We start from the raw sequence: 15,337 nt of genomic DNA, 5'->3' as shown, positions 1-15,337 counted from the left end.
TGTGGGATCAAACTACTAATGCTGGATGTTTGCCATCTATTACCCTACCCCACCCAGCCAAAGACAATTCTCTAATTATCAGATCAATTTTCTAGTTCATGTGCTTCCTCTAAATAGTGGTTCTTTTCTGTTAGGAGAGAGGTGAGATCAATCAACATCATAAAGGGGTACAAGAAAGAGGGGATGAGGAAAGACACAGCACAGAGAACCATGTCTTGAGAGAACTTACTGCGAATTGTGAACCGAAATGCTCTACATTGGCAACAAATGCAAGGTAGAGAGGTATAAGATGAAAAGGATTTTAATCCTAGTTTTTGAATTTGGATCCCCTTTATATTTCTTTAAAATTTTTTTTATTAGATCTGAATAGTTATACATAGTAGTTGAGGTTATCCTGACAAACTCATACATGCAGGGGATTCAGTTTCAGTTCATGATCCCCCTTTCCCCTCTCCTTCCCTTTATATTTCTTAAGAAACATAAAGGAGGCTGAGGCAGGGGGTAGAGAGTTCAAAGCCAGCCTCAGCAAAAGTGAGGCACTAAGTAATTCAGTGGGACCCTGTCTTTAAATAAATTACAAAACAGGGTAGGATGTGGCTCAGTGGTTGGTTGAGTGCCCCTGAGTTCAATCCCCAGTTCTCCCTCCCAATAAAAAAAGAAACATAAATAAAGGATTTGTTTTTTTTTTTTTTTTAAATCAATTTGAGCTGTGAAAAGCTGTTTCTTGACTGTGAACCTGCTCTGAGACTGAACATCATCTGCCCCAGCTTCACAAATATCACACAGACTTGCGAATACGTCTGCCTTGTTCGTGTCTTTGTATGATTATGTTCACTTGCTGTTCATGAGATAGTAGGTACTAAACACCTGTTTAAGCAGATTGAAGGTGGTTCATTTTAGCCTAGGATTGTGGTGTGTACCCTCTTTATAAAAAGTCCCAAACCTAGACACTTGACACAGACATTTTTCTGTTCTCCTTTCCTGTTTATGTTTTTCATTCTATGGTTTTTCTGAGGTGGGGAGTCCACGTTAAAGGTCATGCTGGTTCTGGCTCTAGGATTTGATTTCTTAAACACATCCCAGGTCAACCAGAGTGCTAGAGTTTATTACTTTTCAAAAACCAAACCCCTGCCAAGTGAAAGGAGAGAAGAGCATGTTTAGATGAAAGTGCTTGATGTTCAAATTCTGCAGTTTGTTGATGTTTTATTGCTCAATTCAATTTCTCCTACCCTTCTGGGCATTTAGCTTAATGGTTTTCCAAGAACAGTATGGTGAGGCTTCAAAGCAAGCCCAGGTTTTAGCAACACGACTCTTATTCCAGTTTATATGAGTCACATGTCCAAAATCTTGTATAAATCTGCAGTTTTCCCCATAAACACTTATGCCCCCAAAATATGGTAAGCTATGTTAACAAGCCATATTAGATTTCACACTCTAATATGAAAATAAACCAGGTAACTCCCATGTAATAGATCTTTGTGGGGGCCACAGGGAGAAGAAGGGATCATAAACTAGATTTTAAGTGTGTAGTCCTAAATTCATTCAAAGATATCTGTTACTACTGGACTGATAGTGTTGTTGTTGGATATAATTTGTCATTCAGAGCTGGCTGTGTTGGTATGGTGCCTTGAACATTGAATTATTATAAGTATACCAACAGAGTGATGCATAACCCCAAGAATTATGCCCTTCACGATTATTTATTCCATGGGTCATGGGGAATATGAGCTATTTATTAGCTCTAAAGTGGTTTTCACCTTATTGAACCACATACATACCAATAAAACACAGCTTTATGAGGGGATGTGCTTTAGTTCTTTTTATGGTTAAAAATTGAAGTGCCAATTCTTACACTTGAAGAGCTATTCAGTCCTTCTTTTACTATTCTTTGCTTCTACAATGGACTCCCCCCACCTTCCATATTTGTACTGGACTGGGAACTTCACGTGGCCAAGTGAGTCACTTCTGGGAAAGCAGGCCCATGGAAACAGTCTGCCTGGAGGAGGAACTGAGTGGTGTCAATGGCTGCATCAATGCACAAGAGTGCGTTGGTGAGCAGGAGAGTGGAATCTCATTTTCTGGAGGTTTCATGAACAATGTACCTGCTTTCCTCTGTCTGAAATTATGGGACTGAACTTCTTCCAGAAAATTTTGGGAGGCAGCTGCCCCAGTACTCCACACTTTTCCAGTTTTTTTTTTTTTTTTAACTGAAAAACAGAGGAGAGGGTGCTTGACCTCAAAACAAGTAGAGTTGGTAGAATCTTTTCATGGCTATGGTTTCTAACAGTGTAATCTCCCTGAAACTAACATCAGCCAAACCTGCCACATGTAGAAGATTGTGGGGGAATGCTTAATGTTTAGGAAAGTGTTAATACTTACTTGAAACTTCATCTTACAGCCATTCTGCAATGCTCATTGCACAACAGAGGAAATTTTCAGCCCCGGTTTTTAATTTTCTTCTCTTCTGTGGGCTGGGGGACAGACCTCAATGTTATTTTAACTTCGTTTTCTCCAGGCGAGGAGATTTACTTAATTGGGTAGCCAATCAAGAAACCCTGTTGTTGAGCATTTTGCCTGTGCATGGTCTGGTCTGTGGTGCATCTGGAAAACAAAAGAAGCCCAGGGAGGCAGCTCAGCCCTTCAGATGTGCCTGGAAGGAGGCTGAAGGATATTCAAATACAGTGACTACTTTTAAGGGTACACTGGGCCAAAATAAATTCCAGAAACTGGTCCTAAAGTCAGAGGTGTGATTTTTCTTGCTTGTCAGGGAAAGAACAATAGCTGGGCACTTAGTTGGAATGCTGAAGCACATACAAGCAGAAAGAAGGGCTTTCTGTCCTTTTCTTATCTTTCTAAGATTAACCATGGATTGCATTCTGCTGGAAACTTATCACAATCTGGCAATTGTTGGGAGTGTGACATCACAGGAATTTTTCTCACAGATGTGTGCGCAGATCCAGATAAACATGGCAGTTTGCAGTAGAATTCCAGGGACCTTGTCAGACAAGCCACAAATAGAATGGTTCCCTTCTTCCTGAAGTTTTCACAGATTTTAGGAACTGCTGCAACAATCCAGTATGTGGGCCAAAAAAGGTAATCACCATTAATAATGTAATGACAAAAACTCCTCAATCTAACTTCATTATTTACTCCCTGAACCTGCTATTTACTGCCTGTAACAAGATTATTAAAATTTTAAGTATGATTATATTTAAAAGTATATCTCTCAAAATAGATAAATATAAATAAATGGTACCAATAGGAGAAAATGACTTTAGCAATTTGCTTACATGCTCTTTATACTAATTTCATATAAATATGGAGAATAATAATGTTCATCTGTGAATAGCAAAATTTTTTGAGTAAAGGACAAATTTTATATATATATATATATATATATATATATATAGAGAGAGAGAGAGAGAGAGAGAGAGAGAGAGAGAGAGAGAGAAAACACGTGCACTAAAGGGGCAGCTCTCTTTCACTTCTTATGAGCTTTCTATACCTTGAATTCAGATAACATATTTTCTGTGTTGTGGAGTCAGCTTTCCTCCACAAATACCACCTCCCCGTCCTCCAGCTCCTTTCTTCATCCCACTAAGCCAGGATCTGGTCCTTGAGCCTGGAATTTATAGACCATAAGGGAACAGAATATGACTTTTTGTAATATAACTCAAGTTGGGGAAAGAAATAAAGACTCTTACCGTATGTTACAGGGAACTCACATAGTAGCTCTGAGTTAATCTCTGCAGTGAGGAAGATGGACTGTGTCCTTAGCACCCCAGCTGCAGAATCCTAAGCACTACCGTCTCCCTACCAAGCAAGGGAGGGTCACGGAGTGTGTTGGGATAGGTCATCTGAGAAGCAGCCATAAAACCAAAATAGATGTGCAAGGGATTTATTGGGGGGACATGCCCGAGAAGAGTAAAGAGGGGAGGAGTAGGAGTAGGTAGAGCCCTCAGGCAGTGATGTGCATCTGATACTGTGAGTTAGGAAGGAGGATTGGGCAGGAAGAACCTCAGACTGCAGCACATTTTGGAGAAAGTTTTGACCAGGTCAAGGGGAGTGCCAGGCCAGATTCCCATGATGGGAAGATATGCCCTGGTTCTAATACCTCTGCTGTGCTCGGGCACTGGCTAAGAAAACCAGGGAGGGAGTAGCCCTGGGCTGAGTGCATGAGCAGACTGTGTTCCCATAGCAGGGCCTCCTGAGGAGAGCCCTGAGTATGGCAATTCACAGTGGCCACAAGAGGAATGCATTGTGCTGAGCAAAGAAATGGTCAGAGGAAGCCTCACAGGGTCTAGAACTCAGGTCCTAGATTCAAGTTACAGCAAGAAGACAAGCAAAATAACACAGAATTTCTAAAACTCTGCTTTCTGTGGGTTCAGAAATATTGCCTGCTTCAGGAAAGAACTGAATGAACATTTTCCAAGTTTCTCTGAGTTTGACAAGCTACTGGTAAGGCCATTTGGCTGTGGATGTGTTGTATGTGATATGTTTTGATTCTCATTTTGCAATCCTCATTTTGATGCTTAATTACAGTACATGAGGACATGGGTAGCCAACCACTGTACCTGAATATATTTGTCTGTCTCTTGTTAAATACCAGCCTTACAAGGCAACTACTTGATCTCAGCCAAATCTAGAGCGATTCTTTCATCAACATTGCCCTCTGAGATGCTGAGGCCCATAGGATTCCTTATCTTTCCATGTTTGTGCATGTGAGTTCTCCCATCTTTAGTAACAATGAACATTTTGGAGGTAACAATTGTCTTAAGCTTTGAACCAGCTTTGCCTGCACATGGAGTGTTGGTTTGAACAATCACTTAAATTAAATTGAATGAGCAAGATTGGGTGGGTAGGAGGTAATGGAGAAAAAATAATGAAAACATATGTATTTATTTCAGGTGACTTGTTTTCAGAAAGGCTAGGGTGGCTTATAATGGAAGACACATATGTTTTAACCATTAAAATGATTAAAAAAATAAGAACAAAGGAAAGGCATGGAGTGGGAGAAATAGGTACTTTAGAGATACCTAGGCTAAGGATTGCTACTGAGATTAAATGCAAACTTTACTTTTGACCTTTTCCTGGCAGGCAAGTCAAAAAGGAAAATATAAGTTATATAAGGTTCTTATTAGCTAATAAAAAGAAACATGCCAGTTTATCTAGAGGCATATTTTCCCCTAGCACTAACTCTAAGAGGAATTTATTTTATGGCCCCTTATAGAACCATTGACTTTTTAAACATCTGATGGTTTCAATAACAGTTTTACAAAAAAAAAATGGAAACTTTTTTTTCTATATGGCTATTTCCTAATTTGATTTTTGATAAATGCCATAGAGCAGAGATGATATTTCTGCAAAGACATGGGGTATAGTTCACCCATCAGCAACAAAATGAAGTCGATGGATTACATCTGGGCCCAGAGTGTATGGAAGGATCCTGGGAATGGCACATTTTAATACTTATGACACAGGCTACTATATTTTCAATTTAACATTGTTACCAAACAAATGAAATTATACTCAAATAGAATATAACTTTAACTGCATTTCTTTGAAATTTGTCTAAATAGTTCTTCCCTAATGCACATATTTTGGCTTGACCCTGGACCTTCCTAATGGGAGAATGGTCTAAATTCCACATAGATATAATGATCTGAAATCGATTACAGTATGTCCTCAAAATATTAAGAGATAAACCACTTTGAGGGATGTGTGAGGTGTTTTTTAAAGACGAGTCCTCTGATATACACATCACTTTAAGCACAAAACACAACTAAACAAGTTTCTGTCCTACTCTGGGACTTCTTCAATACTTGAGCATGCTAAAATTCTGTCACAGATGGAATTTCCTGGTAAATAGATTATGACATCCAGATTAGTGTGCAGGAATTATATTGCAGTGGCTCTTGGGATCAACATTTATGAAAGGAAAAGAGGGAAAAGGTAAGGAAATGGGATTAGGCAGAGGAAGAAGCTGGGCCAAACCCATGATTAGTTATTAAGTTGAGATGGCTCTTTGGAGTTGTCCAGAGTTGGGTGAAGGGCTGGACCTGTGTATTTCCATACTGACCAGTCATTGCATACAGGTTGCCTGAGGAAGGGGTATGCTCTTGGGGAAGGGTGTGTTCTCTTCAGCCAAGGGTGATTCTTAGAGAAGGTTAACACATGAGGGCTTTGGGCTTTCAGTACTGTCAGCACTTGGGGAACATATCTTTTGTTTCAGAAGGTGGTTTCACATGGTTGTATAGGATTTTGTATGCACTGTTCATCTAACCAGCAAAACATATTTTAATCATAGAGCACAACCAAATGTCCCCCAGACTTGGCAGTAAATAGAATACAGTGACGTGCAATGCTGCTTTATTTCAACGACATGCATGTATACTCTGTCAACTGAGTATGAACACTAGGTTTTATATTTGGCTAGTCCTATGCCAAGTCAGATATCAGTGATTTAATCCATTAAGAGAGTTTATTTTTACTCAACAAATAATATAGGGTACAGTTCAGAGCTTGTACAGGTGCTCAAGAAACAGATTCCTTCCTATTTTCTACTTCTTGGCATGAGATTTTTATCCTCAAGACTAAACAGTCTGTGTTCTACACCAGAGAGAAAGAAGAGTGATGTACAAGGCACAAAATATTAGTGTCAGGTAAACTTCTTACTGTACAATATTTCTTGAACCCCCTCTAGGAATTTTACTTATCTTTTATTGACCCCAGATTGGGTCACAAGGCCATTCCTAGTTTCCAGGACATCTGGGCATGTTGATAATCAAGAGGAGTACCCAGCAAAGTGCCTGGTATTGGCTCAATCACCATTTGCTGAATTCATCAGCATACAGAAAGATGCTTCTTCTACTTACATGCACGGTCAGGAGGGAGTGGCAACTCACTTTGTTTTTGTAAAATACCTGGGTCTGGCATGATTCTACTTCCTGTAATTCCTTTGCCAGTATTCTTTCAAGGAAGATCCTGTATGTGAGGTTTTGAGATTTTATGAACAGAGGGTAGAGAAGAGTGAGGGAAATAAAAGAAGGGAGGGAAGAATGTAAGGGAGGGGAGAACGTAGGAAGAGAATGGAAGTGGGAGAAAGACACAAGGGAAGAAAAGGAGAGAAAGGGGAAAAAGAAAACTGAGGAAGAAATGAAAAGAAAAATAGATACATGGGTTGAAAAACTCATTAGCAGGTATTTACTAACCACCATCTATGAGAAGTGATGTTGAGATGCTGTTGAGATCAATGAACTTCTCATCCCACTAGGACATGGGAATCAAGTGCTGGAAAAGTCATGTAAAACTATGCAGTAAAGAAAAAAGGGAAATAAAGGTAACACAGGACATAAAGTTTGGCCCATCAAAAATGAGTGTTATGAGCAGTAGACAGAGAGGGTGAACTCCATTTTTATGGGAGAGGGGTGGAAATGGTACCAACTCTTGAAATAAATTTCTTATTCTTACTTAGCTTTATCAACTGATCTCAGTCTCAAGAATACATTGGGCATGGAAGAAAACACCTTAAACCCATTGTGTATCGAGGAAATTAAATATTTTTTTGTATCACAGAAATTGAGTATTTTTATAGTTATTTTCTTTATCCTGTATCATCATGTTGTTTCTGATTATCCACTTCGGAGAAAATTTTCTCAAAATCTTACTTGAAGATATCCTTTGAGAGTCGCATCCCTACTCCCAACCCATGATGCACATCCAGAACTTTGTTAGGATCAAAATCTTGATACTAATGTTTAATGAGAATAAATAATGGAAATTCAATCTGTTCAAAGTGGTGATGGTTTGGTGTCTTGTTATCTTTTCTAAGAAACATTCTTAATTTGATGTGTTCAACTTTGGAAATACAAATCTCTTTAGAGACATTAAAAAGCCAATCTTTAAAAGATGCTGACAGATGTTGTGATTTTTTTTTTTAACACTGGAACTGAGTTTCCCACTCTGCTGCATGTAATTAGGTACGCAGATAGAGCTTTACTCATTTTATTAGCCCAATGGGAGGGAGTTGGGCAGGAGCCACAAAGCTCTACTTACTAAAAGGAATCCCACTCTTTTTCTTTAACATGTAAATGTGTTTCAATTCCTATAGAAAAATAAGTTTGTGTTTTCATTTTTAAAATGCTACAGAAGACTAAGTTTGTGGTAAGAAAAACCTCATCTCTATCAATTTCAAGTAACCACAATTTATCCATTTCATAAGGAACTTGGACAGTAAAGATACTGTACACATGTAATTTAATGGCCAGCATTTTTAGTGTCTTAGCAACATCATTATACATAGAAAGCCCTGTATTGCAGTCTGGCCAATTTGAATCTGTTCAACTTTTATATTTTACCTATTTTATTCTTTGTTCTTCTTTACTTAATACTGTAGGGTCTAGGGCTGGGATTGTGGCTCAGCAGTAGAGTGCTTGCCTAGCATGTGTAAGGCCCTGGGTTCAATCCTCAGCACCACATAAAACTAAATAAATAAAGATATCGTGTCCAGCTACAACTAAAAAATAAATATTAAAAAAATACTGTGGGGTCTAATATGTTATTGGCATCAAACAGTTGAATTGTCAGGTAATGTCTTTTAAACTCTTAGAATTTTCTTTGCTATGTTTAATTGATCCATCTGTCTTGCTTAGACAATCTCTGCAGAGTGCCCAGATCCCTTCATCTTTCACTTCTAAGAACACAGTTTCAGAACCAAACTAGGACCTCCTGGGGACAGAGTGAGCACTATTTGAGTCCCTTATCTTTGCAGGTCCCATCTGGGCCCAGTCCTAAAAGTCACCATTATGTGACTCATGTCACCTCTGAACCAAGCAAAAACCACAGGAAATGCTATGGGCTTGCCACATATTCTCTTATTAGAATTTCAAGCAACAGGAGAGAACCATGAAATATGAGGATCAATCAAAGAGGGTAGATGAAGCCAAAGGACCAAAATCTGAGATATGGTCTCTTATTTGAGAACAAGACTGTGAGAAACGCAGAAGTACACATGGCACCAGGCTCTAATAGCAGGAATTTACAGGGCCCAAACAAGGACAGAGCCAGCTGGCTAAAATCCATAGACATGTTGCTCTCTAAATTGGAAGGAAACTACCTCCTAGATGTGCATGTAGGCCAATCTTGCCCTTTTCCAGGTTTCTTGAGGAGGCCCTGTCCCCAGTCCAAGACTGAAGAGTCCTCTGGAAGTAGAGCCAACTCCTGTGTATTAGCCCCTGTGTATAAGTCAATGCACTAATGAGATAGCATAGTGTAGAACGGACAGGATAATGAAGTGGGCTCATGAGCAAAATTGTACCAAAGCCTAGCTATGCTATTTACTAGAAGTGTTACATCGGACACAGGACTTAAACTTGCTTAAGTTTAATTTTCAAATCTATAAAATGCAAGTAGTGGCATCACCACATAATAGTGTTTGGTACATCAAAGGCACTCAAATATTAAAACCTTCTTTCATACCTCACTGCATCTCATCAACCCCAGGCTGATCCACACAGGGAAGATTGCCTCTAGATTCAGTCTGCTCTGCATACTGGGTTGCACAATGGTCCACATGAGACTACCTAACATTGCTAGCACACTATGCTCCCTCCTACTGGTAAGAATACATTCTACTTTCAAACTAAAACTTGTCAGACCTCTTATAGGCCATGCCAATGCTTTGAAAATAAGACTCTTGAAGTTTCAACAGAAATATATTTTTACATGATAAGATGAAACCTTTTGGAACTTACTGCTTACATGGATTGAAAGAGCTGCATCAACAATAAGCCTCTTATGAACTGGGGCTCCACACTGTCTCCTAAAGGGATTAGACAAGGCTTATAATGTGTTGGAAGCAAAAGAAAAAAGTGACCCAAGAAGGGACTAAATCCTTGGTTGTCATTTGTATTTTCCCATGTCAGCGCCAAGATCTGGGAAAGCAGAAGGATTGGCTTACTTTACTTTACTTGTCGGATCCTTTAGTATTTAATGAAATATAGAATGTTTTATTTGACCCCTATGGGAAAACAGTTAAACCGAGCAGTTTGTTCTTGAAATCAAATATCAGCAATCAAAATACTTTCAAAGTCCCTTAGAAATCAGAACATCACAGATTTATTAGAAAGTTGGTGCCCCAAGCTTATAGGTGGCTGTTAACATTGTTTTTTTTTCTTTCCTTTATACAAAAAGTAGAAATGACAGAAAAAACACTCGTGACAGAAAACAATACCACTGACCTGGTCTCATTGAGGAACAGAGCCAACACTGCCCATGTTAAGGGAGAAGGGAAGTTCAACCAACATTAGCGAATACTCATGCAACTGTTGAAATCCAAGACAGTGTCAGTGGCTTGGTGAATGTCCTGTGCACGGGGTGCCAATCCAACATTAAAAACATACATATGTTAAAAACAGTCATGCTTTTAAACAGCATCTTGTGAAAAACAAGATATATATATATATATGCAGATATCACCCAAAAATGTATATGACATAGTCTAATATAAATTTAAGGCATCCTGATATTCTGTTCTTCGGCTGGTGAGGCATTGTTCTTGTGGTTCTGTTTCCACAGAGGATAGTCCAGTAATTTCCAATGGTGTCCAAAGGGCATCAGTGAGAGAGAATAGAAAAGGGCTTTACAAAAAGAGTTCTTTTGACTCTGGCTCAGCAATGTGCTTTATGCTGTAAGATTTCTTCACTGTTCTATTGATGTCATTATGTCTAAATAGAAAAGAAACCACAGGCCAAAATTAGATAAAACTATGGTCCAGTTACAAGACAATGCCACTGAACAGTTCACCAAAAATTAAAATTATCCATACACAAACCACAATTGAAGAACACTTCATTCCAAAAGGCAAATTATTTTCTTTTCATGTATACCACTCTTTCAACAATAAAAGCAAGAGTCATATCACAACACATACTTGCTGAGCACATTTGAATTTGGCTCCAGAGTAATTTCTCAATCACACTGATTGGAATCCAGGCATCCTACAGTCAAGAGGATTTTTATCAGATCAAGCGAGTTAGAACAGTACTGATGGCTGAATGGAGGCAAGAGATTTTCATACTTGATTAAAACAAGATCTCTGGTGACACATTTTATTTTCCAGTTAGTTTAAGGAAAAATGCTTTTTATTTGGGTAAGTGATTACTAATTAGCATGTTGAAAAACCATAAGTAGGTAAATCCATGAGAAAATAAGGCAAATAGGGAGTGATAAGGCTGTTTTCCCCTCTATACATGATACCTCCCAAGTACATGATACCTCCCCCAAGTACAGGCTGGGGTTGTGGCTCAGTGGTAGAGCACTTGTATGAGGCACTGGGTTCGATTCTCAGCACCACATAAAAATAAATAAATAAAATAAAGGTATGGAGGTGTCCACATACAACTAAAAAACAAAAACAAAAACAAACTCAAGGCATGGAATAGCCTTGATTTTTAAATGAATTATCCTCTGAATAAGTTCATTCATTTTTTATTTGAGTTAAAAAGCTTTCAGAGAGAACCTACCTCCTTATGGTGGGAAAGCCTACACACCACTAAATTCCTGGGCGTTGCTACATAAGAGAAGACCAAACTGTTTCTGGTAATGGTTCTCCCTGACATGAGAACATGCTTGGATGCAGAGAGCCCCAATTGTGGTTTTCCGACCTCAAAATCTTGCTTGCTTACTACTATGGCTTGGATATGGTATGCAGGTTCATGTGTTGAACTTTAATCCCAGTTGTGAGTTATCAAGAGGGTGGAAATAATTCAACTCTGATACTTAGAAATGGGGATTTGGGGAGGTCATTAAGATTAGATAAGGATATTAGGGTGGAGCCCCCATGATTCAGTGCTGACAGTTTTATAAGAAGAGGAAAACCAGAGGATATTTATATCTGTGTTCCCTAATTTCCACCATGTGATGCCCTGCACCACCCTGGCACTCTACCAGCAAGAAAGTCATCACTAGATTTGTGACCCATCAAAATCAGATGTCCAGAAATATGAGCCAAAATAAGCCTGTTTTCTTTATAAAGTTACTAAGCTTCCGATATTTTGTAATAGTAATGCAAAACAGACTAATATGCCACTTAGCTTATTCATAATGTTCTATAAGCATTTGATCATCATCATCGGAAAGTTATAATTCTTATTTCTATTTATTCCTCTGAATAAAACTTCAGAGAATTATCAGTGTGCAAGTAAGGAAAAGGAAAAAAGTCAAAATAAAAACTTAATTTTTCAAAAGATGCTCTAGGGACTTCTAATTAAGCATGATAGATTAAATGCACACATTTATTACCTTTCTTGCAAACTAACACTTAAATTTAAGTAAGTAAAATTTAAAAAGGCATAAGCCTATATGAATAAGGGAAATGAGAGAAAAAAGATAAGAGACAAAATATCTATATTTCAGAAATGAGGTGAATAGATATTTGGAATTAACAGAAAAGAAAAAGCAGAAACCTGGGCCTATCATTGGGGAACCCATAAACTGATTTGCACTTCAAGATGCAGCAATTAGAAACAAAACATGCTGCTGAAGATGCTAGTAATTATGTGAAAGAATGGCAAGCTCTCTCTCTAGTACATAAAGACCTCCAACATTTTACCTGAAAAAAAGTAAAAAGCAAAACTGTATATGGTAAGCTACCTCTATTGTAAAAAAAGAAGACAGAATACACACTTGTATTTGTTTATAAAAATTTAAGTAAGATTTGTATATATAATGCTATAAAAAAGGAACCAAGATAAAACCAATAAAATGTTATTGGAAATTAACACTATCACTGCAGAAGTTAAAAAAAAATTGGAAGGGAAATTCCAGTAAATGTCCTAGAAATTAGAACTAGAAAAAGCCAAAGTATGGATAAAGATAGATTAGAAAATGTGAGGATCAATCTGGTATATCCCACATTTTAGAATACTAGGATTTCCAGAAAGAAAGAACAGAGCAAATGGAGAAGAGAAAATTTTCAAAGAAATTATATAAGACATTTTGCAGAGTTGAAGCACATAGGGTTCCAGATTGGAAAATACCTGTTGTGTGCCCATGGCCCAGGAATGAAAGCAGATGCATATCACAGCAAAGCAAGAAGAAATCAAAATAGTGAGGATAAAGAGAAAACCATAAAAACCTCCAAGAGATTAGTGATCAGAGAGGAATCGAAGTTCTCCATAGGCACATTGGAAGCAAAAGAAAATGAAATAATGTGTTCAAGAATCTGAGAGAAAATAATATACAATTATTCTATACCCAACCAAACATGCCTAATCTAGTAAATCGAGATATATTCAAATATGTAAGTTCTCAAGAAATTTAGCATTTATTCATCTTCTTAAGATGGGAAAGTGTATTTACTAGACCACAAGAATAACCTCTCCCCTCAAAAAGAGGAAAAGTCAGATGCAGCAAATAGAGTCTACACAGGAGAGAAGTAGAAGCAAATTCCTAGATGACACAGTTGGGAGGATCCAGGATGACAGCTGTGTGGCAGTGCCAGAATGCAGCTGCAGACTCAGGCAGGAACCCAGAGGAGGGATCCACAAACAGACACAGTGAGAGACACCAGAGTTTTTTGAAAGAAATGAAAGACGGCTTTTGTCTCAAGCAAAGTGTTTAGAAATATATGTGTATTAAGAATTGTACGGGCTGGGGATGTGGCTCAAGCGGTAGCACGCTCGCCTGGCATGCGCACAGCGCTGGGTTCAATCCTCAGCACCACATACAAAATACAAAATAAAAAGATGTTGTGTCCACCGAAAATTAAAAATAAATATTAAAAAATTCTCTTTCGTTAAAAAAAGAATTGTAATGCAAAAAAATGTACATGTATAATGGTATAAATTGATGTGAACATACTTTATATACAGAGATACGAAAAATTGTGCTCTATATGTGTAATAAGGATTGTAATGCATTCTACTGTTGTCATGTATTTAAAAAAATAATAAAATCAATTAAAAAAATGAATTGTAAAATAAGGGATCAAAATTATTTCTAGGGAAAACATAAAATTATATGAGAAAGAATATGTAACATAGTATATAACATGGATCTTTTGTGATTAATATTTATGTAGCCATAATCATAGTAAATGCTGAATACTGATTTAACCCCAATATGTAACTTTACTAATGGCGGAAGAGAGGAAGTGAATGTGTGGGGAGGTGACGAGAGTTGGATGCTAAGACAAATTTGGTTCATTGGTAAGAATATGGACTTTGGAGCCAGGCTGATTAAATTCAAACCCCGGTTCCAACGATTTATAATCATTGTTACGTATCAGGCAAGATACGTAATCATCTGTGCCTGTTTCTAATATGTAAAATTTGGATAATAATAGTATCTGCCACACAGGGTCACTGTGAAGATTAAATCAGCATATGTATGTAAAGCATCTGGAATATTCTCTAGGATATTTTATTTTTGTCTTATTTTTGCAGTGCTAGAGATTGAATCCACGGCCTCATGCTAGCTAAGCAAGCACTCTGCCATTGAGATATATTCCCAGCTCTTCTCTAGGATATTTTAAGTGCTGTCATTATTTTTACTTTCTATGGTAGGATGCCAGTTTATAACAGGGATAACATCTGAAATTAAAAATTCATAAGGATGTTTTAGAAAATAATACTAGAGAAAATATCTGAAGGGAAAGTGGTTAATTCAGAGGGGTAGAAATAGAGAATGGGGTGAGTTGAGCACAAGGAACAGTAAATTTTTATTATAATGCTATTATTATATGTATTATTATATCTACATCATCTTGACAAAAAATAAAATTAAAAGGTTTTTAAAAGAAGGCTTAGGTTGTAGTCTAAAGATAATAAAGTTTATTTAGACTTTGATGGAAACACTTCTGCTTTAAAATGAGGTGCTGTATTCAAAACCCCCCAAAGAATACTCTTCTTGCAGAACAAAACCCAGCATGATTAGAGTTGAATCTAGACCAAGTAAAATGCTATCCTGAGACATTTATATGAATAATATAATAATAATTCAGTTCTCCCCAAACCCTTCAATTATGTAGTCCTGAATCACCAGTATTCAAAGGAACAAAAAGTGTTTGGGTAATTCTGGCACAAATCATTCAGATAATTTGCTGCTCCTTGATTTCATTTTTGGATATGAAATCACATACTGAGTGACCAAAATTGGAAAGGAGAAAAGGCTTACATTTAAATATCAGTTTTGCAAGTAATCGAGTATGCTGATTCATCTAGGCACAGATTCCATATTTCCACAGCCCCTGGAGACCAGACACACGCCAACAGGATCAGTGTGAAATGGTCCACAGCATGCAACACATCTCCACTGATGATAACAGAGAATGGGATTT

At 37.6% G+C, this 15,337-nt stretch overlaps 1 protein-coding gene across 2 annotated transcripts in view; it reads right to left on the bottom strand.

Moving 5' to 3' along the window:
- Positions 1-10,136: 10,136 nt before the first annotated feature.
- The window catches only part of Sncaip (synuclein alpha interacting protein), a 148,080-nt gene continuing 142,879 nt past the window's right edge, over positions 10,137-15,337 (bottom strand). For both annotated transcript variants that reach the window (XM_071611848.1, XM_071611847.1), the window contains one exon: positions 10,137-10,724. In XM_071611848.1, the coding sequence (XP_071467949.1) occupies positions 10,640-10,724 (85 nt within the window). In that variant the 3' untranslated portion in view covers positions 10,137-10,639. The remainder of the gene's footprint in view (positions 10,725-15,337) is intronic.

This window comes from Marmota flaviventris, chromosome 5, assembly GCF_047511675.1.
Source record: "Marmota flaviventris isolate mMarFla1 chromosome 5, mMarFla1.hap1, whole genome shotgun sequence".
NCBI classification, from domain to species: Eukaryota; Metazoa; Chordata; class Mammalia; order Rodentia; family Sciuridae; genus Marmota; species Marmota flaviventris.
This window is presented reverse-complemented; position numbering and strand designations above follow the sequence as displayed.